Below are 26274 nucleotides of genomic sequence, written 5' to 3' on the forward strand. Positions count from 1 at the left end.
CTCCCCCGTAGCTGCGGGGGCAACGAGGGTGGAGAGTCCAGCCTCCCATGCCCCGCCTGCCTCTGCCCAGGCACCTGGAGGCCTGTTCTTCCATCCCCAAAGCCCAGCTTTCTCCTTGGAACCTCACCTGCCCCTGCCATCCAGGCCCCATCCCCGCTCCGAGCCTGTCTGCCTGCTCGGCTCTGTCAAGAGCTGGCCAGTGGGCCGCCCAGTAAGGGCCTCCTGGCCCAGCTGCCGAGGCAGCAAGGGAGCAACCCTGGAGAGGCCAGACGCCGAGCCCTCGGTGGGGATGCGAGGAGAGCGCCCACCCCTCCTTTTTTTCTGTGCTCAGATCCCCCCCAACTGTCATTAAAATAACAAGTTTCTGTTACAATCTAAACATTCCCACATCACATAAAGGGTTATATTACACCCGAGTCACTCCCGGCCCGTGTTTGCACAGAAAAGCTCACGGCAGGTCCCCCCTCCTGACGAAGTGACTTATTAAAGTTTAAACAGTAATTAACAGAACAATAAAAATAAAGGGATGTTTGGGGAGTCATAGCGCACACAGGGTTTTTGGCAGTGCCAGCAGTTTTTCAGTGCCCTGCGCTGGCAGCAAAATGTGACTGTGAAGCCAGGGGGGACAGAGGACGGGGCCAGGGTTGGGCCGGGAGACTTCAGGCCTAAAGGGCAAGAAACCCTGAGGCACACTGGAGGGAAGGCGTGAGGGTTCCGGGCAGCAGGGTGGGCACGGTGTGAGCAGGTGAGGTAGTCTAGCATGCGCAGGGAACCCACGGGCCTGGGTGGGGAGGTTTCGTGAGGCCAGAGGGGCAAAGCTTGGACTCAGACACTCAGCCCAGTGCCGAGTCACATCCAGCCACCTCCGAATGGACCTGGCTGGGGGAGGTGTCAGCTCCCCTGGCACTGTGGGCATTACAAGACCCTGCAGTTAATGATTCCTGGGGCGAGACCTCAGCCACTCTGGGCTTCTCTCCCAGTCAGCCAGGTACCTCCCCCTGCTACCCCTGGCTCCTGTGGCCAGGGCACCACCAGAACTCTTCTGAAGCCACTGGCCCCTGTTAAGCATGAGTAAGGACTCAGGGGAAAAGCCGCCTACTCCTCCCTCTGGGAGAAGGAGACCAGCCAGCCTCATATATGCCAGGCCCCCCACTAACGGGAGAAGGCACCCAGCTAGCTAGGCCAGGCGGACTCCTGGCGGGAAGTGCTCTTTCCTCACGGTTCGCAGGAAGCTGGGCCTGGCGGGCTGGTTAAAGCCAGAGCAGCCTGGGGCTGGCAGGGCCAGGCCAGTTACCCTCAGCCTCACCTTTTCTCCCTCCACAAGTCCAGCCCAGAGGTTCAGACACCTGGCTAAAGGGGAAGGCAGGCAGACAGGCAGGATGAACAAGGTGCCATCCCCAGCCAGGCCAGGGTTCCATCTGGACCTGGGCCACCTGCTTAGTGAGTCTTCCTCAGAGTCTTAGGGGCCAGGGAAGAAGGCACAGCAGGGACCTTCAGTGGCCACAATCAATGTTCTATCTCAGGGGTGGTGGTAACAAACCCATGCCAGCCAGGTGACAGACACCACAGCGCTGCTGGGCTGGTCCTGGCCTTCCAGTCCCCCAAGATGCCCTCTCACTCCTTCCTTCTTCCAGACTCCTTGGGCCTGGCTGCCGCAGGCCATTCTGGGGAGGGGATGTGCTCTCCCAGGGCTGTCCTCTGACCTGACAATCTCAGCACTGTGGTCAGCCTTGTCCTCGCCTGCCCACCGCCTATCCCTGTCCTTCCTCTCCAAGGAAAGCCACTGTGGAGTCAAGCTCTCTTCTCACCACACAGGGTTAGTTCCAAAAAGTAGTTTCTCAGTAGAGCATACCCAACGTAGGTTCTTCCTAGTAGGACAAAGGGTCAACTCAGGGACACTCTGAGAACAGCAAGGAGGCCTTGCCACCCTCCTCTGGACAAAGGAGTTTCCCTCCTCCTGGGCTTCCCCATCTCCCTCTGTGCCTCAATGTTACCAACATGCCTGGGCCTGCCTGGGGATCCTCTTTCCGCAGTACCCCCCATTCCCCCTTGGAGCCTGCCATCAGCAGCCCTGGCCCTGCACCAGGCTCAGAAACAAGCTCTGGCCCAGGGTGAGTGACCCTGCCAGGCTCCCTTGCTGGTCTCCCCCACGTTACAGCAGCACAGGCCAGCGTGAGCAGCTGTGAGCCAGGCGTGGAGGTGAGATGCTGGGCTGGGGCCAGAGACTCTCCCTAACCTCCTATCTCCTGGGCCCTGGGTCCTGGGGAACTGGCAGGCACAAAGGGCATGGACTCTGGCTCTGACTGAGCCCGATGCTGCACAGCTACGCCACTGCCTCTTACCACGGCCCTGTGAGCACAGCCAGCCACTGAGTGCAGGGCCCCAAAGACCTCAGTGCTGTCCAGGCTCCAGCACGCAGGACTGTGTCCTGAGGATGTGAGGACAGCCAGCAGCTTTTCTCTCCCTCTTTCCTGGGCAGAGCTCCTTGGGGTTCCATCTTCCCAACCCCCACCACACACATAAGATGAGTGACTCATGGTGAGGGGAGAGCGGAGGGTCGAGATTGGGAGTGCTCAGGAAGGGGGAAGGTGATGCTTCCCAAGCCTCCAGTTGCTCTGCTCAGGCTGGAAAGATCGACAGGAGCTCAAACTCCCTCGCTGCTGGAGGAGGCAGACTGAGTCACCCAGCTCCAAAGCTGCAATGTAGCAGGAGGCGGTAGGGCAGGTGCCCTCAGGGTCAGGAAAAGGACTGGCAGAGGACCAGGCAGAGGGTGCCTGGGTGGCACTGAGAAGGGCAGGTGGGGACAGAGGCTCCTAAGGGGTATGCTCTAAGGTGGGCAGCTGCTCATCCTGACCTGCTGTTTGTAGAGCATGGGGCATGCAAGAAGCCCTGGCTGGACAGGAGCTCCCGAGGGCAGCCCACACTCAGGTCCAACACACCCTCGGGATGAAGAGACAACTATCGGGGTGGAGGCTGTCCTAGATTTGCACAGAACTTTAGACCTAGAAGGGGACCGAGGCCCGAGAGGTTGAGAGATTTGGCGAAAGCCCAGGTCACTCACTCATCAGAACTAGACAGATCTAGGAACCTAATTCCCAGTCTGAGCCCTCTCATACCCGGCAGATCAAACTGCTACATATTTCTGTTTTAAAGCAGAATTTCCTGCAGCCTTGGAGACTGCTCCAGGGCCCTTGGGCCCCAAACACCACAAGGGATCCTAACTGGGCAGGGTTCGGGCCATACACTGGTCTACCAGGACGAGGACCCCAAATGGCTCTGAACCTCCAGGTGAAAGACCTGGGAGTCAGGCTGCCCAGCTCTCCAAAGAAGTGAAGTGGAGGCTGGCTCTACGGTATGGCTTACCCACTGGAAATGGGTAGGACAAGTGTGGCAAAGGGAGGGGGCCTTTCTCTCCCAGGGACAGAGACCCCCAGCCCTGTGACTTGTGCTATGAAGGGGAAACAGGCAGGCACTCTCCTGGAAGTAGAGGATGGGCCTGGACCAGAGAGACCCAGGATGGCAAGCACAGCCCCAGGAGAGGAGGTGGGAGGGCAGCAGGTGGCAGAGGGACACTGTGGATGACATGCCACCCCGCCCTCCCTACAGCCCATCTCCACAATCCCTTGCTGAGGCCAACAACGACAATGACGAGGACATGAGGGGACTAATTTAGGAGTATTTTTAAAACTGTGGCTCTGGTGGAGAGCTTTAGCAGTTGTCAGCCATCTGGAATAAGGAATTACAGCCACCTCCCTAATCCTATATTCCCTAAACCCTAAAGCTGGTTACAGAGTGAGGCAGAGGCAGCAGGTGGGTGGGGGTGGGGTTCTGTTCCAGAAAGGGGCAAAGCCCAGGGAGGTGCCCCACTGGCCGCGGCAGCACCCCCCACCCCTCCGAGGGTGCCCGGGGCCTGGGGCAAGGGCTGAAGAGCCCAGTGTCCTCCGAGCCCACTCAGCTCCCCCACCCGCTCACGCATACTCACTCCCTGGGCCGCGCCGGCTCGCGCAGGGGCCGTCAGGTAAATTAGATCTGAAAGCTGACAATTTCTGACCATATTTCCTTGATTATTTCAAACAAATGCACAGCAGCCGCTGTAAGGAGATTAAAGTGACATAAACGTCCCGAGTGGGAGGGGGGAGGGCAGAGGATTCAGGTCACCCCCATCCGTCCCCCGCCTGACAGACGCTATATCGCTATCCAATCCAATAAAAAATCCCCCCCTTTTGCTTTAATTAATTTTACAGCTAGCTTGCTTAATTACTTTCAATCAAAATCCTCCTGCCATCGCAAAATTAGAGATGGTTGAGCTCCATTAGCCTAAATTCTTCATTTCCATATAGAAAAGAGGCTGTCTGCAGAGCCAGCCTGGGCCCCTGGCAGGACAGACGCCCGCCCGCCTGCCTGCCCGCTGCAAGCCAGCCCGCTCCTCCTTCCGCTCTCTGGCTATCTCTGGCCTGTGCGGTCCCCTCATTCTCCTGGACCGCTGCTCTTCGGGCAGCCAGGCTGGGCCAAGAGGAGCTGAGGTCCAAGAAGGGACACTCCCCTCTAACACTGACTCCCCCCAGGATCCATGCAGGACTGCAGGGCTGGGCTGAACTGAAGGGCCAGGATTGGTGTGGAGCTCTAGACCATGGCCTACTGCTTTTGACGGAGAGAATAGTGGACCCTAGATCCCGCTTTCCTGCTAAGGGGCCCCTCCTGCTTCCCAGACAGCCTAGTCCCCTGGTTGCCCAAACCTAAGGCAGACAGGTCTCCTGGGCCTTCTGCCTCCCCTCTCCTCAGGAAGGGTCCCCTTCCAGCAGTGCAGGAACACTCTCAGCCTTGGATCTAGGCCCCAGTGGGTATAGATCCCTGGAACCAATGTCGCCCAGGGTTCCCCGTGCTGATTGCCGGCTGGAGTCTTGCTCACTATCAGAGCAACCCTAGGGCCAGCTGTCTCAATGGCGCTACGAGGCAATGCAGCAGCCCCCACATACTCTGGCATTCTCCTGGGGGCCCCGCACGGGCTCCTCCTCCCCTCCCGTAGCCCTGGTTCCCAGCTTGCAACAGCTGTTCCTCCACCCCCAGCGCGGGTTGGGTGGGTGGTGGGTCTGGGCTCTGTCCACATCCTGGGCCTGCACTGGCTCCCTTCTCCTCCCCTCCACCTGCCTCCTCTTCGCAGCCCCCAGCCCCAAGTCCAGAAGCTCCACTTCAGGTTTTCCCTGCTACAGCCCCGAGTGTCACCGCAGGGTCCGGCCCAACCTGGGCTCCAGCTGATTAAGGATCTGCAACAGGATGTAAGGATTACAGTAAAACCTGGCTCCGGATCTACAGGGCAGCAGGCCAAGTCCTGGCTCTGGGACTCCCCCTCCCCTCCCGGTTCAGCACGGTCCCCCCACCAGCCCAGCTACCAATTGAGGGAAGAGGGCTGAGCCTCTCAGTCCTTCAGGGACTCTTGGCTGGACTCTGGGAAGTGAGTGACAAAGGACCCAGGCCCAGCTTGGCAAAAAGGCTTAGGTGGGGTAGGGTGGGCAAGAGGAGTGATGGCCGAAGCCTGCCCTGGACCCTTTATGCCGCTCTCAGGACAAGAAGCTGACCTGGTCTTCCTTCTCGGAGAGCCAACGCGGAGGTCAAATGTCCTGGGCCTGACCTCTATGCAAAGGCCGAGCAAGGTGGGGAGAAGTGTCTACATGCTAGGAGAGCCCCTCCCAAGCAGCAGGCCTGACGGCTGCCCCATGGCTACAGTAAGGCCTGGAGGGGGGTGAGGCCAGTCTGGGGGTGGGGGAAAGAGCCGACCCAGGACCTGTGCGGCCTGTCTTCTGGACACCAGGGCCCCGCAGGTCAATCCACAGGCTCCTCACTGGTCCTGCTCTAAGGATTAACTCAGGTCGTTTTCCTCCTAATTCCGTTGAGTTTCTCAAATACATCCTGAGCACCTACTGGCACTGCCGCCTCTGGCCCTGGGGATCCTGGGGGAATGAATGGTTTCAGGTCCCAGGGGGCACAGAGTCAAGCATTTCACACATCACTGAGAGCACAGACAGGAGGCCACCTCCAATCTGGAGCGGGTGTCCTGGAGCCCTTCCCTGGACTGAGCCCTGAGGTCAGCAGGTGAAGGTGAGGAGGTGGGGTGGGCAGACACACAGACACTGATCCCAGCCAGGCTCTCTGGAGCTCCTGCTCCTCCCATGGCCCCCTCCATGCAGGTCTGTGTCCTCCCTCCTGCCCCGTCATTCATGAGTCAGCAGTAAAAGGAAAGGCAGGGGCAGCCCCAGGCCTGGGGGCCCTCACTAACTCCTTGGTACCTGCTTCCCACTGGGAAAGGGCTGAGCCTCGGTCCCGTTCTGCCCTTGACCACCATGCCTGGCCAGGTGGGTCAAGATGGCGGAAGGCTAGATGGAAGAGCAAGTTTGGGGTCAGTTTCTCAAAGATCAAAGGGCACAGCCCTTTGGGGAATGGCACAGCCCAGGCCCTACTCCACCTGCCAGCCTGCCCATGTGGGCAGCACCTGCCTGCCCCTGCCATGCCTTCAGCACCCTGCCGCCTTGGCAGAAACACTGCTCCTTCAACACAGGGCCTGAGTACCCTTCCTCCATGCATCCTTCAGGAGTCCCCACTGAAATTTCACCTCCTCTGGGAAGCCCGCTGCGTTTGTCCCCTTCCTCTGCCCTCTCCCTGCACCCTGCTCCTTGCTGTGGCACTTCTGTAGTAACTTGTTTAATCAGCCCTCGACCTCACTAGGCTGCAAGATCCGTGGGATGGGACCACTTTTTCAGGGCAGTATCTGGCCCAATAAATATTTACTGAGTGAATACAGAAAACCAAGTGCTTCTCAAGTTCATTAGGGCAGAGCTGCAACCCAGCGGTGTGGCCTGACTTCTGGACCAACCCCCGCAGAGCTCCAGGAGCCTTTCCTGTCTGCAAGGTAGGGGGGACTCCCCGGGTGGGATTGAGCTGAGCCCCGTCCCTTGGGTCTCTTGCCCTCCTGAGCCCCCGGCTCACCTCCAAACGCCCTTCACAGAACTCTGCCCGGAGAACAAAAGAGGCCCCAGTTGTTCGAACATTTCTCTGTGAGAGGAACAACTGTTGCTGGCCAGTCCCGTTCTGAATAAATCCAGCAACTGTTTGCAGTGAAGTGCAATTCCCTGCCTCCACCTCCTGTCCCTGTCCCAAAAAGGAGAAAAGGGGATTGAAAAAAGGATGGGGGGAAAATCCCATACCAAGCCCCACAATCTCCCTACACTCACTATCAAGTCTGTCTGAAAACATTATGGACACAAAGAGGGCACAAGGACAGCCACCTGCTGTCCCAGACAACTGGGACAGCCACAGCTAAGGGTGAGGCTGTGAGATCAGGACCCAAAAAAAGGAGGTGAGAGAGTGAAGGATGGAGGGAGGCTGCGAGGAGTGGGAACATTGGGACAGGGAGCAGGGCAGCAGGCAAGATGCAGGAGAAGGGAGAGAAGTGGAGGGCAGGGGTCCACCTGGCCCTGCAGGTACAGGGGTGGGCTCTGGGGACATGGGCCCAGAAAGGCCCCTGGAGTCCAGGAGGAATGGGAGCAGAGGAGGGTTAAGGGGGCAGTGGCCACTCGGGGGGAGTGAAGGAGGGAGAGAGAAGTTGACTGGGAAAGAGGGAGCGAGGTCTATTAAAAACCTCTCAGTGCATAACACAAAATGTCAGGGTTTATAGCTTCATTCTTGGCTTTGCCGGGACTGAGAACCCTGAACAGAAATGTCACCACTTGTCATGTTTAATCACCTGCTGTTTGTTAACACCTTCCCTGCAAGGAGCCTGTCTCAATCTGCCCCTGGGCCCCCCAAGGGACCCGGAAATAGAAAACATCCCCGGCTTCTTCTCTGGGCTTTTGGCCTGCCCAGGGCTCTTGAGGGAGGAGCTCCACTCTCACTCCATCTGAAGGCCTCTCCAGGAACCCCAAAGTGACCCTTCCTATCCGCAGCCCAGGGACAGTGACCCCACCTGGCCCTGTGGTGGGGCTGGGACCTTGGCTGGCCAGGGATGCTGTGCTTGGCGTGGCTGAGGTGGGGTGCTCCTGGCTTGCTCTTGCTCCCACTGCCGGCTTTCCAGGCCTATCTGCCCCTTCTGTCTATTCCAACTCGTCCCCCACCCCAGGTAAGAAAAGATAAATAAAGGACAGCCCGCTCAGATCCCTGCAGCCTGGAAGTCACCAATCTGTCTGCTTGAACAGCAACTGCCACCTAACATCTAACATTCACAGCCCCCATCCTCCCAGTTACAATCCGGATCACACCATCTGTGGTTCTGGCTTGGCTCTCTCTGAGCATGCTTTCCTGGGTTGTTTAGACTAGGAGTTCTCAGTCCTACTGCCCCATAATTCCTTCCTCTGGGTTGGGGGTAGGTGTGGGGTGGAAGGGTGGAACAGGACACTCAAGCAGCACAAGCCTTCCCAAGAACACTTGGCTGTTCCCCACCTCTGAAAGCACAGCATGGTCTACACTGGGAAAGAAGGCGGGTCCTCTCCCAGATTACACACAGGCAAAAAGACCTGGGCAAACTCAGTACAGCCTCAGGCTAAAACCCCACTTGGGGACAGCTGTCTGCAAAGCAGCAAGTTCATACTGTGCATTCACAAGGTAGGCAGTTACTTCTAGTAGCAATGAAGGCCCGTGGGGATAACAGGCCCTGAGCTGAGCTGAAATGGTCTCCCAGCGAACCAGGGGGAAATGTCCCCAACTTCCCTTCTAGCAAAGTCTCTGCTTACACAGAAACAAATCCAAAAAACACGCATTCGAGAACTTGTCTCCTAGGAGAACACCCATTCATTTAGACGTGCTTCCCGGAGTGCCCCACGTCCAGTCCATTCACTCCCATCTCACCAGAGAGACAAGTCAGATTGTGTTCCAGCCACCGGCAACCCTTCCCTGCGGACAAACAAGAGCATCCCCTTCTCTCAGATGGGCAATATCGGATGCCTTTGAAAAGGAGGCTCAAAATGCATTTGCATCACCTACATTTTGTCTTTCAAGGAAGGCCCAGTGATGTGTCCAGAGAGTACAGGTGGGACACACATGGGGCCCAGAGATGTTTGGGGACATGGGCCATATAGCACAGCAAATACCCAGGGATGCAAGCCCGTGCAAACTCCACTCAATGCTGCCATTTGGAGCAGTCCTCAGGGAGGCCCCACGCCATATCATTTGGCATTCCGCATTTGGGAACAAACCCAGCAGTGTCTCTGGGCCTCCTGTTTTCCCACTTGTGAAATGGGACAACTCTTTGTCTTTCTTCGAGGGAACTCACTCACGAGGAGAGATGGGATGTTAGGTGTGGCTCTCTCGGAAGGAAGGCGCTGGGTAAACTCATGGCAGGGAGGGGGTTGGGGGGATTGCGTTGTCCACAGCCTCTCCAGAAGCCCTGTCTGGACTATGAAATATGGGGGAGAAGGCTCAGTGTTAAAGGGGCAGGGCTGCAGTTGCAACCCCTTTCTGGGCTGGTCAGGCTGTCAGGCAGTGCCCTTTCATGCCTGGGGAGGTGTGTGCATGCCCACTCGAGCACACGCGCACCTAGCCGAACACAGCAGCCTTGGAGCAAGCCTTGGTCAGTGCAGGGTGGTTTTAGACAGAGCTAGTGACAAGTCACCCATCCTGGACAGAGATATATTTTATTCAGAAGGTACCTGGGCTCTTTGAGACTCTGAGAGATGAACGACTGTGTCAAGCAGCCCACCCTCCTACCTCCAAACAGGGCTGACCAACCTCTCAGTTTACCTGGTACTAAAGGGGTTCACAGGACATGGGTCTTTCCACCCGATTTTCCAGGCAAACTGGGGTGGTTGGCCACCCTGCTGCGAGATCACCATGTTGCTGACTACTTGGTCTGGTAGTTGGAGACTCTGCCCAGAGTTCTAACTAGCACCTGCCCCTGAGGTCCCACATTTTCAGGTGCCAAGTGAAGCACTCTCTCTCCTGGGTGAACTGATGACACTGGGCCTTCTCATGCCCATGGGAGGTCGGACCTGAGCCTCTCCCACGTGTGAGTTTTGAAAAGCTGGTCCCTGTCAATGAGAGGGACTGTGAGCACACACGGAACACGTCCTCTCAACTCAGGTGGCCACGGCGGAGCCCAAGAGGAGCCCAGGGAGTGGGACCCGACCTGAGGTTCGGGAGGCTCCTGGCCTAGAGCTGTTTTGCCTGAGACCCTTGGATTAATCAGATGAGCACGGCCTCCCAGCCAGGCCCCCTGGTATAATCCTTTCATTAATTTACTATTAGATGGGAAATTACTCCTTACTCAGGATTATAAGTTTTCATCTTATTTTAAGTTAGATTCTTAAAGCAATTACCAAGGCATCTGGCGATGACTTCACCGCTGTGGCCGGGCCCTGGAGGGGAGAAGGGCAGCCCTGAAGCTGCACAGGCCCCTGGCTCCAGGCCCCTGAGGGGAGTCTGGGGAAAACTGGGAGCCCCTAAACACCTGTCCTGGTCCTGGGAGGGAGGTGGGGAGCACACTGTAATCTCTGATATTTGCCGTTCGTGGAAAAACTCCTTTCCAGCACCACCTGCCCCATGAACCCGCTGGTGACAGTTGCTGAAAAGCCTCAGCAGCTGGTGCCGCGGGAGCATTTTCTATTTTTAATTGTTTGATCGGAATATTAACTCATCTAGGCCCATTCCCAAGACACATTTCTCAGCCAGAGGGTTCCCCCATTTCCCATACCTTCCCCTCTCTCTCCCTCTCTAGTGAGAAGTCAACTTTGAAATGAATCACAGACCGTGGTGAGTTTGGGACGGATCACTGGAGAGAACAAGGAGGCAGGTCCTCCCTGACCCACAGCCCTGTGGAGCTGGCCTCTGCTCTCCTTCCTCGCTGAGCGGCTGGCTCAGCATCCCCAGGCATCCCACTCCTACCCAGTGCCCCCACTTGCTGAAGGAAGACCTCGGCCTCGCATCCTCCCCTCGGGTCAGCCCACCACCTCTGCTCACTCGCCAATGTGGAGCGCAGAGCAGAGGGGCTAGGGACACCCAGGAAGCTCCCAGGAAGGACAGGGAGGGTGCACTGGGAGGTAGGCCTGGGCCCCTGGGCTCAGAGGGACTGGGCAAGAGACTGACTTCCATTTCCACTTCCATCTATGAGAGGAAGGGAGCCCTGAGGAGAATCTGCCAGCAGCTCCTCTGTGGGAGGCAATGCCAAGGGCTCCCGGCCTGCCCACCAAAGGGCAGGTCATACAACCCAGCTCAAGCTCTGTGTCACTTGAGCTTTAGTTGGACCGCACTGCTGGGGAGAGCCTGCTAGGGACAAACTCAACCCCTTGGCCCCCACCTTACCCCGTCCTAGGAGGGCCCCCCCGCCAGCACAGGGGCCCTTGGCCGCTTGGCCCTCCTCTCCCTGCACACCCTTGGCCATGCTGCTGTGCTCTTCCCTCTCAAGGTCACAGGGCCGTCCACACCAGGAATATTTACTCACCAGACTGGCCCTGTTAGCAGCACTCACCACAAATATGCTTTCTGATAAAGTTGGCAGAAAAAAAATTCTAGAGCTCAAAACAATGTCAGAAATCATCCCCCACCCCCACCAAGTGAGGACGAGGTGGGGCCTGGAAACAGGTCACACAACCAGCTGTGGGACAGTCCTGGGGAGCTTTGTTCACTCCCCCTCTTGCTTTTCTCCTTCCTGTTTTACCTCCCAACACACAGCCTGTTGCCAGGGGACCAAGGGCTGGGGACGGTTCTGGGCTAATACTGGGTCTTGGGGAGCAGGCCTTTGGGGGCTTCTGCAGGACAAGGCGGGTGGCCTCTTACCTCAGCTGCTCCCTGGACCGTCTCACCTCACTGCGCCCCCTCCCCCGCCTGGTCCTCCCTCCGTGCACATGGGCTTTAATGTTTTTATTACCTGTTTGACTCTCTGCCTTATTGCTTCTCCCCTTAATGGGGCCGTAACCGTGGAAACGAGGAATAAACGGCCACCAGAAAATGAGATGATTAAACAGGTCACCCTGGCAAAACAAACTCAGCCAAGGAACCTCTGGGGGTGGGGAGGGTAGGCTGCCCCTCCCCCACCCATGGCCAGAAGGCTTGGACCAGGTCCTGACCACACTTCCTTGTCCTAACAGGACTGGGGCAGATGCAGTGGGGCGCCCCCTGCTGGGCAGTGGAGCACCCCCTTAATCCTGCCAGGCAGCCCCTGTGGCTGGCCGTGGCCTTGGGCTCCTGGGCTGAAGGGGTAGCAGGGAGGCAGACACTGGGCTAGAGGGAGGTGAAGGCCACAGCAAAGGAGAAGATGCTTCCTGGTAGCCCAATCTTCCAGGAATCTCTCTCCCTGCCGGCCTCCTGGATGCTGCCTGCCTTCTCCCTGCACTGAGGTCTCCCCACCCAGGGCTCTACCTGGCTCCTCCAGTCTCCTGTTCTCATGCAACATGTTCCCTCCCAGGGGCCCCTTTAGTTCACAGAGAAGGCCGTATAAGAAATGGCCAGGTGACCTCTGGGAATTCCTGGTCTCTGAAGCCACAAAATATATCCATTCCTTCTCCTCCAACTCAGGCAGTGCCTTGGCCTCAGCCCCGGAGGCAGTGAGAAAGGGCCCTCCTGGATTTAGGAAGGGGTCTCCGCAGCCAAGCACCCAGGGCACAGGCAGAGCCACGGGGCCAGGAGAGCCGGGAGAGACTCCAGAGGACAGGCCTGTGGGACATTCTAAGAATGGATCCCACAGCCAGCTCCGGAGCAGCCTACACACCTCATCATGGGGCCGAGGTCTGAAGCCCTGGCAATCTGGGCTGGGCCCTCTGTGTGAGCCCACTCCCTCTTTCTGGCATCACACCCTGCCCTGGGACTGACTAGCTGGAGGGGTCCTGGAGTGCAGAGCAGGACCAGAGAGAACAGACATGTGCAGTGAGGCCTGCTCTGGGGGTGGGGAAGCAAATGGGAGATGGAGGTGGGCAAGGGAGGAAGCAGAGGAGAGGCCCAGATGCCCCTGGCTACTGCCCTCCTGTCCCTACCAGGCAGCACACCGACATCCCAGCCCAGCCCCTCCCAGCCCCAAGCCACAGTCATGGTTAGTAGCTACTGGGGGGCCCTCAACTGACCACCCAACTCCTACCTTTAGCCCTCTGTCCCCTTGCCCCCTGCACATCATCCCAAATCCCAGTCCCACTCCTTCCTATAAACTAGACTCTAGAAAGCTCTCAAGGAGCTAAAACCCAGGTCCCAAGGGAATCGGCCAACATTTCCTGCCTTCCTCCTTCTGTCCCTACTGAGAAGCTGGGGAGTCAAGGGAGGCACTCGGTGCAGGCACATCAATCAGCTCCACCAGCACTTACAGCGGGAAGGCGTGAGCCCCAGCCCCAGCCGAGCGCTGGGAGATGTCGGCACAGCAGCTAATGTCTAATGGTCACCATCAGGAGCAGCAGTAGCTGAAGAAAACAAGGTCTCTGGCCTTGGCCTCCTGGGGACCAGGGCATTGAGTCTGCCAGCCTCTGATCTCCTATCTCTTTCCGGGGCCAACTGGGTGTGAGGCTGGAAAAGGTGTTGGGGGGCGGGAGGGTTGGCAAAAAAGGTAAGCAGGAAGAGCCTAGCTTTAGGGAGTTAGGTGGCTTGGGCAAAAAAAGCAGAAAAATGTGGTTGCAGAATGGGAAGCAAGAGTTCTGCTCTCAGAGGGCGTGAGGACAAGGCACGAGCAAGAGACTGTGTGGGAATGCAGAAGGCGTGGGTGGCAGAGGGGACATTCCTTGAGGCCACTCCTTCATAAAGCTCCTTGGGCTCTGGGCCCCGGGCCCCTGGCTCCTCTGCCTGGAGCCACAGGCGACTGAAGCTTTCCCTCCCTCCACTAGGCATGCCCTGCAAAGTTGGGGGGACCAGGCAGTCTTCATTTCTGCATCTCCTACAGCAGGAGCTCCCCATATGCTTGCTGAATTGAGGACCTCACTACCTGCATGGGGTCTCTTCCCAGACGGGGGACATACATTCTGTGAGTCTGGGGTGTGAGGGTGCTATCTATGGTCAGGCAGCCAGAGGGGTGTGCGCTAGACCGCCAAGCTGCTGCCTTTCCCAAGCTGCTCCAAGGAAGTAGGTGCTTCTCCTCTGTACCCTGGGACTGCCGGCCCTCCCCTTCCTGTTCCCTGACTTCTTCCTACTCTCGCTGTACCCTGGCCAAGCTACCCCAGAACAGATGCTGCTTGCCTTGGGGACCCACAGGCAGTAATTACTACAGAGCAACTTCCTTCCCCCTCTGAAGACAAGGAGGAAGAGGAAAAGGAGGAGGAAGAAGAGGAGGTGGCCATAGCGAGGGTGGTTAAGGTTTAAAGTCCAGCCCCAGGAGGGCAGTGTTAAAAGACAAGCTTGGGGCCTGGGGGGATGCATCAGGGTGGAAAAACGGCCTGACCCCTCTGAGAATGGTGGGCCAGCCAGAGGAGACTGGGGCGCACCACTAACCTGGCAGAGTCCAGAAAGAAGAGCAGTCAGGGCCAAGAGCCTTCCCGAGCCCCACCCAATCCCCTGCCCGGGCAGTGGACAGGGACCTGAGCCAGGGGCAGCAGCTTTAATGAGGAGATGCTGCTGCCGTGACTCAGCCTCCAAAGGTGCCTCCATTTATTTTATTTTTCCATCATAAAAACCCAAGCTGCAACTCAGCCAGATTCCCCAGCTGGGGGGTGGAGGAACACCAGCAGTATGGATGAAGGCTGGTATAGAGTTCTGACTAACACTGGCCGCGATACCTTCCTCGGAGAGGAGAGTTAATAGGTTCCCCTGGCTGGTGCCTACCAGGGAAGAAGGGCCTGGGCTGGGGTCTCCCACAGGATCCTCTTAGACCTGCCTTCCCTGACTCTGCTGGGCCTTTTATACTGAGTTTGGCTCTGATGTCCTCCTATAACTAGTACTAGGGCTGATTCAAAGGGTCACTTCACAGCTCAGAGCTGCCAGTCTCAAATGCTTTCTACCAAAGGAAAGGTCCAAATGATGTGCTTCTCACCTTGTCCACTCAACCCCTCCCCTTCAAGACTGCCCCACTGAATAAAATCAAGTTGAGAGTGGGAGAACCAAAGACCCTGAAGGTCATCTGACACTCAAGTCCCTCCAAACATCACTGACCAGTGCTGTTAATACAGCCAGCCTCTGTATTAATAGTATCAGGAGACTCACTGCTTTCGTGACAGCCCATTCTGTCCTCGGCTCTGACAGCTCCTGCCTGCCAAGATGGCACCAGAGCACCTACCCCTGCAGCAGACTGGCAAAACCGGTGCCCAACTTGACTGCAGGGACTGGTCCCATCTTAGACTGGCTGAGTGGGTGTATCTGGCCAAGTGAAAGCTGGAGGAAGGAAAATCAAGGGCAATCTGCTCTATCTTAAACCTGCCATGGAATCTCTTCCTCCAGAAACAGCACAAGAACCTTCCCAATCCCGAGTGAATGCTGGGTCAAAAGCATAACCACAGCTAGTGAGGTTCCTAGAAGCCTACACTCTTGGCAAGGCTCTGTCCTCGAACCAGCAGCTCACAGAAGTTCTGGAGGTGAGTCTGGAGGTGGGCCGACACGTAGGGCAGCAGGGCCTGAGCAGTACTCTGGGCCTGGGTTGAGGGAGGCAAGTTCTTTGCTCCCTGGGGTCAGGTACCACCTGGAAGAAGTCTGCAGCCTTTCTTCTCCTCCCTCAAGACTGTGCGCTCTCAAAGCATGTGGCTACTAGGAAATTCCACTCCAAGAACCAGGCTAATGAGCCAAATTGGCTCAGCTCCTGACCCCACCCTTCCTGGCCTTCCCACAGCTGAAGCCCGGGCCAGTATCCATGGGGGTTCTGCCCGGCATGCGAGGGGGTCTGAACTGGAAGGCCTAGCAGGAAAGAGAAGCAGGCCTGGCTCAGTGAGTGGCACCAAGCCCCCCTGCTGACTCGCCTTGACAACAGGGCTGCAGCGACACTGTCACGTGGGCAGTGCTGCCCCTCACCGGCTCCCCCTGAGGTCTGCGGCCATCCCTTTGAAGGTACCTTCTTGCCTGTTTGGGCCTTTACCTGGCAGAGCCTACCTTGGATCCTTTACTGGACAGTTCTAGCCCTGATCAGTCCCTCCCCCTCTCAAGAAGAGAAAGGGCACTTACAACCAGGTCCTCAGCAGTCAAGGGCAAGTTCCTTCTCAACACTCTCCTACTGTTTCACAGCCTTTTCCACCCTGGCTTCCAGTTATGTTCTGGGCCTAGGAACCAGCCTGGTGGGGGCCTAATCCCGGGGAGCTTCCCAACTGCAGGATGGATTTACCTGTGTCTGAAAGCTTCCTCCCATCTCCCCTTCCCCCCTCCCTCCCCCAGGGAAATCACTCTAAAAGGGCCTAATGGAACTATGTCCTCCTCTCTTCCTCTCTCTCCTCCCTCCCTCCCTCTCTCTTTCCTTTTTTTTTTTTTTTATTAGCATTTGTGGAATTTATTCCCAAACTCTCCTAATCTTCCGTACACAACCATTTGATTTGCATAACCCAACCCCCTCTCATAAAAACTGGCTGCTAGTTTAATTAAAAAATGTAAATTTGCTGTCATCTCGGGGCCTGGTGAATTAGGACGACATCGGCATTTTTTATTGCTAAAGACGTCCAGATTGATCCAGCCCTTGGCTGAACTATGCTGGGGGAAAGAGGTCCACATGGTCCCTGAGGGTCTTGAGGTCCTGCTGTCCCCTCCTGAGGAGCCTTGCCTCTCCCGCCACTGAATTACTCATGGCTGGAGTGTTTCAGGACCTAGACGTGTCCGGGGCTAGAGGGGATGTTAACCTGTGATCTGATGCTTGTTGGGTCCCTGGTGCCAGCAAGCCCTTGGGGCCTGTGCCTCTGGCTTTGTCCTGTGCTGGAGGGGCCCTTGCCTGAGGCTGCCCATGCAGCCCCTCCCCTCACTAGCAAGAAGCTTGGCCAGAGATGAGACCCCTGGCCCTGGCTGTGTCCCTGTGTGTTCCAGAGGTAGAGGGAGTCGCTCCAAGCTCCTGAAGATGAACGTGGAGTTGGCCCAGAGACAGGCTCAGAAGGGATCTCAGAGGCCCCATCTGCTTCCCTTTTTTTGTGAAGTGGGGGAAAAAGTGCTTTTCTTCTGAAGTTCTGAGATTAAGTGAAACTTCCAAGTTCAAAGAAGAGGCTGAGATGGTATTATCAGATGACTCCTCCGAGAAATAGTCAGAACTTTGACACCCTGGACCTCCCCTCCCTGAATGGCCAGAGTCCAGGCCTGGGTCCCATTGGGAGTGTCCTGCTCCAGCCACAGAAGGGACCAGCTGACCTCAGGGGCCCTTCAGGCTTCTAGGAAAAGTTTCTAGAGCCTGTCCCTGGAGTGCTGGGAGAAGTAAGTCTCCCTAAGGCCCAGGAGGAATGCCCTAAGAGGCTCTGCCACCTGCCTCCTGCCAGGCCTGGGAGGCCCTCACTCCAGTCCAGACACCCCACAGGAGGGCTCTGGAATAGTGCCCCATGACAGACTGAGAGAGACTGGCTGGTGTATGGAAGAAGGATGGACGCCAGCCCCAGTTAGCACCCAGGTTAGGAGGAGGAAGACAGGAAGGCCCGCCTTCCAGCTGAGTAATGCCTGGGTCCTATGTGCCCGCCCACAAGCAGAGGCTCCCTGCCCCAGGTAGGGGGTGGTGCATTACTGCCTGACCCATCTCTGAGGTCTGCTTCTTGGCTGGAATGGGTGGGGGCCCAATTTCCGAAGAAAGGGGGTGGGGCCTGAGAGGGAGTTTGATGAGACACCTGATTAGAGGTGGGGGCGGGCTGGTTCCCTGTGGGAGTGGAGGGCAGGGAGGGGCAGGGTGGCATCGGTGGCCTTAGACACCTTCACCACTTTGCCCAGCAGGGGGTGTCACACCCTTCCTGGGCACAGAGGTCCTGAGGACCTCCACATTAGATTAGCCAAGATCACATCTGGTGGGACAGTCTTAAAACTTTGCAGAACACTACCCTCTCCCATAAACACACACCCCCTTCTTAAAGCCAGCCACCATGCCACCCGCCAGGGGACCCTCAGTGCTGCCTTCTGCCCTCTCCTGACCTCAGAAGGTCAGATGGGTCCCAAGGGGTGATGCCGTGAACTTGGGCCTGTTACAAACAACAACTCTGACAGCCACCAGTACCACCTACCCTTCTATCAATGAAATGGAAGGGTTCAGAGATCAGTCTCAATGAATTATCTACTTGTTTCTTTCTTTTAAACCCTTTAAGAAGAAGACAGCTGTTTTTGTCAATCTAGGATGTGAGGGTCCTAGTCAAAATTTGGTTTCAATAGAGAGGGCCAATGGAAAGCCTGAAGAGCTTACAGACAAACCTCACTCTGGACTCAGGCTGGAACCCCAGATGGGAAAAGAGGAGAAACATTAAATAGAATTAGATTAAAACCAATAAAACACCAAAATCTCAGGATAAACTCTGCCCTAGGCCAGCACCGAGCTATCTGGAGCCCTACCCTGGTCCCACACCAGGCCCCCCAAACCTAGATGCCTAAATTTAGTAGTTTGCCTGGTCCATCACCACCTCCCAGGGTGGGGGCTGAAGAGGGGGACGGGACAGAGTCCTGGGCCCCTCACTTTGAACTGATAACAGCCACCTCATCCCACAGATTCTCAGGTGAAAAACACTCATTAGCCATAATAAGCAGCTTGATCATCCGACACAGCCTTGTCCCAAATAAATTAAATTCCTTTACCTTGAGACAGTCGCCCCGAAACCAGACTAACCACCTTTCCCAACAGGACGCTGCTTTCAAAAACTAAACCACCCCCCACTAAAAAAATAAAAACACACACCCCACAGCCAGACACACAGAGATCTTTGCAAAGGAAAAAAAACACACACACATAGAAAAAACACGGAGCCACACAAAAAACACGGAGCACAAAAACCCCCACAAAAACCCCCTAAATCCTCTCTCTGGGTGCCCCCCAGCTCCTCTCCCCTCGGTTCTTTCATAATGACAAGCATCAAATTAGTCACAGTCACTAAGCAAGTAACAAATAATAACAACAATATCCTCAGAAGTCTCGCAACCAGAAACCAGGGCGAGGAGAGGCAGCCGCCCCGACCCTCTGCAGGCTGCACCCACCCCCTGCTCAGCCGCCACCTCACTGGGCTAAAAATACGAACTTCCGTGAAAGAACCGAAAGAAAAGTGAAAGAGCCTCCCCGGGTTCCCACCGGTACCTGTTCCGAGATCCATGCTCCTCTCTTTGGTCCCAAACTCTTCGAGGAACGCCACAAAAAGAAGAACGGGAGAGAAAAAAGATGCGTTTAGTCTCGAGCAGGCCCCCCGGGCCCCCCTGGGCGGCCCGCGCCCCCCATCGCGGCGTCCGCACATCCCGGCGGCCAAAGTTTCTCCCTCCGCGCAGCCCGCTTCTCACGCTCCGGCGCGGCGCGCTCCGAGCTCCTCGCCGCGCCCGAGTTTCTCAAACTAAAGCGGAAACTCTCCGTGGACGCGGCCTGGCCGGGGCGCCCGGGCCGACCGCCGGGCCGAGGGGCGCCCCCGTCCCCCGCCCGCGCCCCGAGCCCGCGGGCCCCGGCCCTCCCCCGCCCGCGCCGGCACTCACCATAGTCGGAGAGTCGAAAGCCGAATTCACTTAAATAATCAACTTTCATAATACTTAATTAATGCCTAATTGCAACTGATTACTCCCCGAATAACAAGTTGTTTTAAAACCCTGATGTCATTGCTCCTGACGGTAACACTCAGGGTAACAGTTTGGCAGGAGGGAGCGGCCGGGGGCGCTGCCAGGCGCCGCGGTGATTGGCAGGGCGGCCGCGGCGCCGCCTCCTCGGCCGGGCCCGCGCCGGCTCCCGGCAGGTGAAAGATCAGAGCCCGGCCCGCCCGCCCGCGCGCCCCCGCCGCCGCCGCTGCCGCCCGCCCGCCGGGTGCTCAAGTGAATGGGCTCGCGCTCGCCCGCGCCGCCGCGCGCTCTCTCCCTCCCTCGCGCGCGCGCGCACCGGCTCGGGCGGGCGGACGGCCTTATTGGCTCCGTGATTCCCCAAACCTCTGCCTTCAGGAGGAGGGAGGCGGGGACTCCGCGCGCGCGCGCGCGGCCGGAGCGGGGCGCGGGCACGGCGCTCGCGCACACGCGCCGACTCTCACCGGCCGCCGGTGGCCGCGCGCTCGCACGCTCCCTTCAGCCGCTCCGGCCCCGCGAGCGCGAGCGACGGCCGCCGCGCGCGGCCGCGTAAACTTTTCCGCGCGGGCGGGCGCAGGTGTGAGGCGCCTCGGGGCCGTGCCCGCCGGCCGCGCGCTCTCGTCCTCCCTTTCGCGCTCCCTGCGGGGCTGGGGTACCCCGGCTATCAGAGCGATTTTGTTTCCCCTCAGAGACGGGTTCCTAGATTTTGTTGTGGTGGCTTTTTGAGTTCGAGGAAGAGGAGTCCCAGAGCGGTTGGCAAAGACGCGCGTCAGCCCCTGCGTTCCCGGGCTCCGAGGAGTGCCCGCTGGGACACACACTGGGGTTTCTGACGCTTTGCTTCGGTTTTGCCCTTAAAATGTGCCCACCTCTGCCCACCTACTGAGCGCCTCCGGGACTCCCAGCCTTTCTCCTCTTCCCTGGAAGCTGGGCCACCAGCCCCGCAGCCAGACGCGACTGGGGCCAGCACCCCTTCCTCCCTCACAGCCCCCACCACTGACCCGGGCCATCAGGCCCCTCCGGCCTCTGCTCCCGGCAGGGCCCCCAGCAGAGAGCACAGGCACCCCTCAACCAAAGTGCCTGCCTCCCTCTACCTGCTCCCCCTGTGCCCTGGGGTCAGGCCCCATTTCCTGCCCGCTCCTGGCTGGACCAGGCCCTGGGTGTTCTCCTTACTCCTCCTCCTCTCCCAGAGAAAGCAGTTTGGTGGGTCTCCCCACCATGGCCCCATTCAGCCCCTGGTCCCTGCTGCAGCCATTTGTGTTGAGAGTCTGTAAATGTTGGTGACTCAAGTTATCCACCAGGCGTGGAGGGGCTCAAGGACAGAGGTGGCAGGGTGAGCAGGATCTGGGGCAGCTCTGCTAAGGCAGGAGCGGCTCACGCTGTCACTGGCTCTCATTCCCTGTCCCTTCTTCGCCCATCCTGCTGCCTTCCCGGGGCTCTCCCAGCTCTCCCATTTCTGGAGGGGCCGCGCTGCCTTCAGACGACGGCAGTGGAACAGGGCCCAGGCTCTCCGTGGTCTTTGGACAGCATTCAGCAAAATGGCGCTGGCCTATTTTTGCAATATTTCTATTTTGCAAAGGGAGGGGCCCAGGGAGGCCTTGGGGCGAAGACATCAGGGAGTTAACAATCTACTCTTTCTCCTACTTTCCTCATATTTTTCTTCTTTTTTCTGATCACCCAACAGCTCTACATGGCCTTACAGGGACTTTAGCATGCCTCCTCTGTTTGACCACCCTTCCTGGCAACTCCCATTCCTGCCTGTCGCACAACCCTCCCTTTAGGCCTGTTCCTATCCCTACATGGGAACAGCACCTAGGGAGTCCCAGAAACTTTACTGGGCTTCCCCTGGCCCTACAACCCTAAACAGACCTACCCAAAGTTTAGGCCTGGGAGTGTGACTGCCAGGGCACAGGGCATCGAGCAGAGAGGGCCATGTGTCTCCGCTCCCCACACACGATCTCAGAGGGCATCTGTGTCCAGACTGCTCTGGGTGCTGCTGCCCGTGACTCCCCAAAGCACGGATTCTGCCCCCTTGTAGCTCTGGCTTGTAACAACAGGCCCACACCCCAATCCTGAGCCTCTGCTTTCCTGTCTGGGCAACCAGGTGTAGAGGGGAGCCTGAAGACTTGGGGTGGAAGTGGTGATTTCTGGGTACATTTGAAGATGTCCGCACAGATGGGGAGCTCCCTGCATACATGACCCATATAGCCTCTGGCCTGCTCTGAATGTCCTCTGGGCTTCTGCTGATGGCAGTCAGGGACTGACCCCCGAGGAGGGCATAGAGGGGGAAAGGAAGGCATCTTTCCTCCAGTTACCTAGGCAAGGCTACCTGGATTGGCCACCCAATAAATCTGGGGCCTCTGGTGGACAATGGCTGGAGAGGAATGGCCAGACGGGCAGGACTGGAGAGAGTTGGGAGGAAGGCAGCCAGCAGTGGAGGAAGGCAAGGGCTGCCTGGACAGCATCTGCTCCGACAAGTCAGTGGCCACCATCGGCCACTGCAGGCTGAGTAGGTCCTGCCCAGGAGCAAAGGGCCTTTGGTGGAGAACATGTCAGAAAACCACAGAAACAGGCTAACGTGGCCTGTTAGGATGTAAGGAGGTCTGAAAAGAAGGCTCAGGCCTTGAGGTTGTGGGGTGCGAGTCCCAGGCTATGTAATGGAGGGGACCCCAGACTTCTCTGTCTTTCTCTGAGTGTGTATGCTCATACCAAGGGGAGAGGCCAAGCACTTAGGCATCTCTTGAGGCTATGGCCCATTTTTGCCTTGAGGACACTGATGTGGTGACACCTGAGATCCTGAGGCCAGCCGCAGTGAGGACATTCATGCCTAGGACTCAAGGGCTGGAAAGCCCAATGCCACAGTTTCTCCTTGTCTCAGGGCCCTGGGCCCAGAGCCTCCAGCTCCTCCTGAGACACCGCACCCCCAAGAGAAAAAGAAAACTGGAAACCTACACAGCAACCCCACTGCCCAGGCACCCCACGTCAGTACCACGGAAAGCTGTCTGCTCCTTGAGTCAAGCTGCCATTGTTGGCTCCCGTTCCCCCTGCACCCCCAGATTGCCCACTCATTCTCTCTCCCTCCTGAGCCCGGGGCCTTCTCACTCACCAGCCTGTTTACACACCAGGTATCTCATGCTTTATCTGCTCTCATTTTGAATTTGTAACTTTCACATAAACTTGAACAAAGCTCCTTTTGTTCCTGCACCCCACCCCAGGATCCCAATAAACTGGTTCCATCTGAGGCGACTGAGCCAGGGCACAGAAGCCTTGGCCAAACGACTTCGTGTGCATGTGAACAAGCATGTTTGCACCTGTGAGGAGTCCATGTGTTTGCGTGTGAGCGCAGTCCCCAGGCCGATGGAGCGGGGGTGCTGGGGAGAGCAGTGAGCGCACGAAGTGTACAGGAAGCACAGGGGATGTGGGAGGCCCAGCCGAGGCACCGTGGCATGGCCACAGGCACGGGAGGTCGTGGGCCGTGGACAGGTGGGTGTCAGGGCAGAGGGGAAACAAGGATGAAGAGGAAACAAAGGGGAGAGAGGAGCAGCAGAGTGGGTGGTGAGGCGAGGGCCACGCTAAGTGTAAGGCAGACACGGGGATTGCATTATGGCAGGATAGGGGCTGGCACAGCCGCACGCTCGGCCCCGTAATCCTGTTAGCCAGCAATCTCCATTCCGAAAGAGCTTCATTTCTTTGTGAATATTTGTAAACTAGATATCTAATGGAAAATTATAGGAAAATTATAGTGAAATTCATGACGGAGAAATCCGATTATCCCTAATTCAATTATGCCATCTTAGCCCACACAGCACATTTCCCATTTTTTTCCCATAAATACCGATGCCAGGGGTCCCGGTAATCAAATAAAATTGAAAATCATCTTCCCATTAAATTCAATTAGCCGCAATTTCTAAAGCCTATCAGAGATTTTAATTACTAAATTATAAAATTCTCCAATGCTAAATTGAAACCAAAAAAATTGCACATCCTTATATTTCAGAGAAAAAAAAAAGGGCCAGCAAAATCCTTGAAAAATGCCCTCCTCTCTGTGCCCAGCTCCAAGCCAGGTTCCCCACCTGGAGGGACCTCACAATCGCTGCCTACTTGCCCAGGTGGGGACGAAGCCAGGGGCAGAGGATGGCCCTGGCAGGGGAGGGGCTGAGGCAGACTAGTTTAACAAGGGGGTGAACCACACCCCCAGCCCCAGCCGGCTCGGGCCTTCCTGCCTTTGGCTGTCCTGGCTCCTGAGAAGCCCTCTGCTCTGTGCCCCACCAGGAAATCTCTAACTCTTGGTACCACCTTCTTGGCCTGTGGACTGGGCTCAGGCTCAGGTCACAGCTTGGCCTCTGGGCTCTGTGTGGTTCCAGGAGAGCAGACCAGAGGCAGCCAGCTTTTTATCCAAGCACCGGCTCTCTAACCACCCTGCTGAGACTTTGATAGCCTGGGCCAGGTCGGAGGTGGCAGCAGGATGGAGCCCGGTGTCAAGAGCGGACAGATATCACATGATAGTTCCATGGCCTGCAGTCTTGTCCGGGGCACTCTCAGGGTCCTCGGGTCCTAGCAGTGTACCAGCTTCCTGGGAGAAGAACTGGGAATTGACAGGACCCAAACCTGGCCTCTCCCTGTACTTCCAACTCATTCTCTGTTCCCCTTACCCTCTCGTGGGAAGTCAACAGCTCTAAACCGGCCAGAGGGAACACTCTTGTCCCATGTGAGAGGCTCAAGCTTTCCCCCCATTTCCTTTTATGGAAGTGCTGGCCACAACCCCAAAGTAGGCCCTCCTCTCCCAACCCACCACATACCACTTACCCTGTTCTAGAGGTGCTCTCAGAGTCAGTAGAGCCTGGGGAGGTGGCATCAGTGGTGGCATAAGGAGACCCAAGGTCTGAAAGCCAAGGCAGGTGGTTGGGTGGGCAGCGGATGGCCCTGGCAGATTCAGGCCAGTCAGCAACAGACTTGCCGGCAGCCCAGCACCCAGGGAGCAAGGAGCAGGTTTAATTTGCCAGGCAGTCAGGAGTGCCAGCAGGGGAGGCACCCGCAAACAAAACAAAAACAAAAAAGTTAATTATCTTTGGCTTTTTCTTAATAAATATCCAAACTGGCCGGGCCGGATCCTCCGCTTTGGAGGGAGAGAGAAGAAGGAGGAAAAAACCCCAAACCAAATCCAACAGACTCATTCTCATTCTCTCTCTCTCTCTGTGTCTCTCTCTCTCATCTACCTTTCCCTTTGTCTCTTGCCCTTGTATTTATCTCTTATCAGAAGCAGTGACAGTTTCACATTAATTCCCAAATTTTACAAATGCAAGAGCAGGGCCACAAAAACTTTGGTTTTTTGTTTTTGTTTTTTTAAGTTTTGGGGTGGGACCATGGGATGTCAGAGAAGAGAGGGGTGGATGGGAAGAAAAAGGGCAGAAGAAACAGACCAGAAGCAAAGGACAGAGCGAGAGAGAGACCCAAGGGAAGCCGGAGAGTGTGAACTGGGCTCGTGGGGTTGCCCCTGTGAGCGTGGCCCAGCCTGTGGCCCTGACCCGGGCGGGGACATGTTCTGGAATGTTGGGTTGGCATTTTATTTCAGTTACAATTATCAGTTACAGGAGATATGAGGATTTCTCATTTTAAAACTCCAAAACCACTCAGGGCTTACTGGCCATTTCAGCCGCCCTGCCGTTGCTGGTTCCTGTGCCAAGCCTCCCTTCTAAGAGCACGGCTGGGCAAGAGGAGCCAAGGGAGGGGTCATGGGAAGGGGAGCTTGGCTGTGTCTATGAGGGGGTTGACAGGTTTTCCTGTGTGGAGTTGCAACTGTACCTGGGGAGAAGAGAGACGCATGTCACTGCCTGGGCCTACGTGTTTGGATGGTGCACGTACACACCTGAGCCCAAACTGTCAGAAACACATGGTAGGGCATGTGTGTGAGTCTTGGGGTGGTGGATGAGGCAGCCAGGCCATCAAGCAATCTCTTATGGAATACTGGCTCTGAGTTCCATTGCCTAGGTCCAAACCCCAGCTCCATCATCCACTAGCTGTGCAACCTTAACCAAGTCACTGACCCTCTCTGAGCCTCCATTTTCTCAGCATCTTAAGGGAATAATTAGTGTTAGCCTAAGCCTGCGGGTGGTGGGGTGGAGAGTGACTGCCAATGAGTACAGGGTTTTTCTTCTGGGGGAGATGAAATATTCTAAAATTAGATAGTGGTGATGGCTGTACAACCTTGTGAATATACTGAAAACACCGAGTTACACATTTTATTTTTTATTTTATTTTTTTTTTTTGAGACAGAGTCTCACTTTGTTGCCCAGGCTAGAGTGAGTGCCGTGGCGTCAGCCTAGCTCACAGCAACCTCAAACTCCTGGGCTCAAGCGATCCTCCTGCCTGAGCCTCCCGAGTAGCTGGGACTACAGGCATGCGCCACTATGCCCGGCTAATTTTTCTATATATATATATTTTTAGTTGTCCATATAATTTTTTTCTATTTTTAGTAGAGACGGGGTCTCGCTCTTGCTCAGGCTGGTCTCGAACTCCTGACCTTGAGCGATCCACCCGCCTCGGCCTCCCAGAGTGCTAGGATTACAGGCGTGAGCCACCGCGCCCGGCCACCGAGTTACACATTTTAAAAGGGTGAATGTTATGCTACGTGAATTATATCTCAATAAAGTGGTTATAAAAAGTGGGGAAATGGGGGAATAATAATAGCACTTATTGCACAGAGTTGTTGTAAGGACA

The 26274-nt window shown here is 56.7% G+C and overlaps 1 protein-coding gene across 2 annotated transcripts in view; it reads right to left on the reverse strand.

Annotated features, from left to right (window-relative positions):
* Nucleotides 1-26274, reverse strand: part of CASZ1 (castor zinc finger 1) — a 145249-nt gene that overhangs the window by 33894 nt on the left and 85081 nt on the right. Inside the window, exons 1-2 of one of the 2 annotated variants that reach the window (XM_069477325.1) lie at nucleotides 19486-19517; nucleotides 19103-19141 (exon numbers count right to left, since the gene is read on the reverse strand). In XM_069477325.1, the coding sequence (XP_069333426.1) occupies nucleotides 19103-19118 (16 nt within the window). In that variant the 5' untranslated portion in view covers nucleotides 19119-19141; nucleotides 19486-19517. Of the gene's footprint in view, nucleotides 1-19102; nucleotides 19142-19485; nucleotides 19518-26274 lie in introns of those variants that run through there. The other variant, XM_069477326.1, reaches the window with a different exon arrangement.

This window comes from Eulemur rufifrons, chromosome 8 (genome assembly GCF_041146395.1).
Source record: "Eulemur rufifrons isolate Redbay chromosome 8, OSU_ERuf_1, whole genome shotgun sequence".
NCBI lineage: Eukaryota > Metazoa > Chordata > Mammalia > Primates > Lemuridae > Eulemur > Eulemur rufifrons.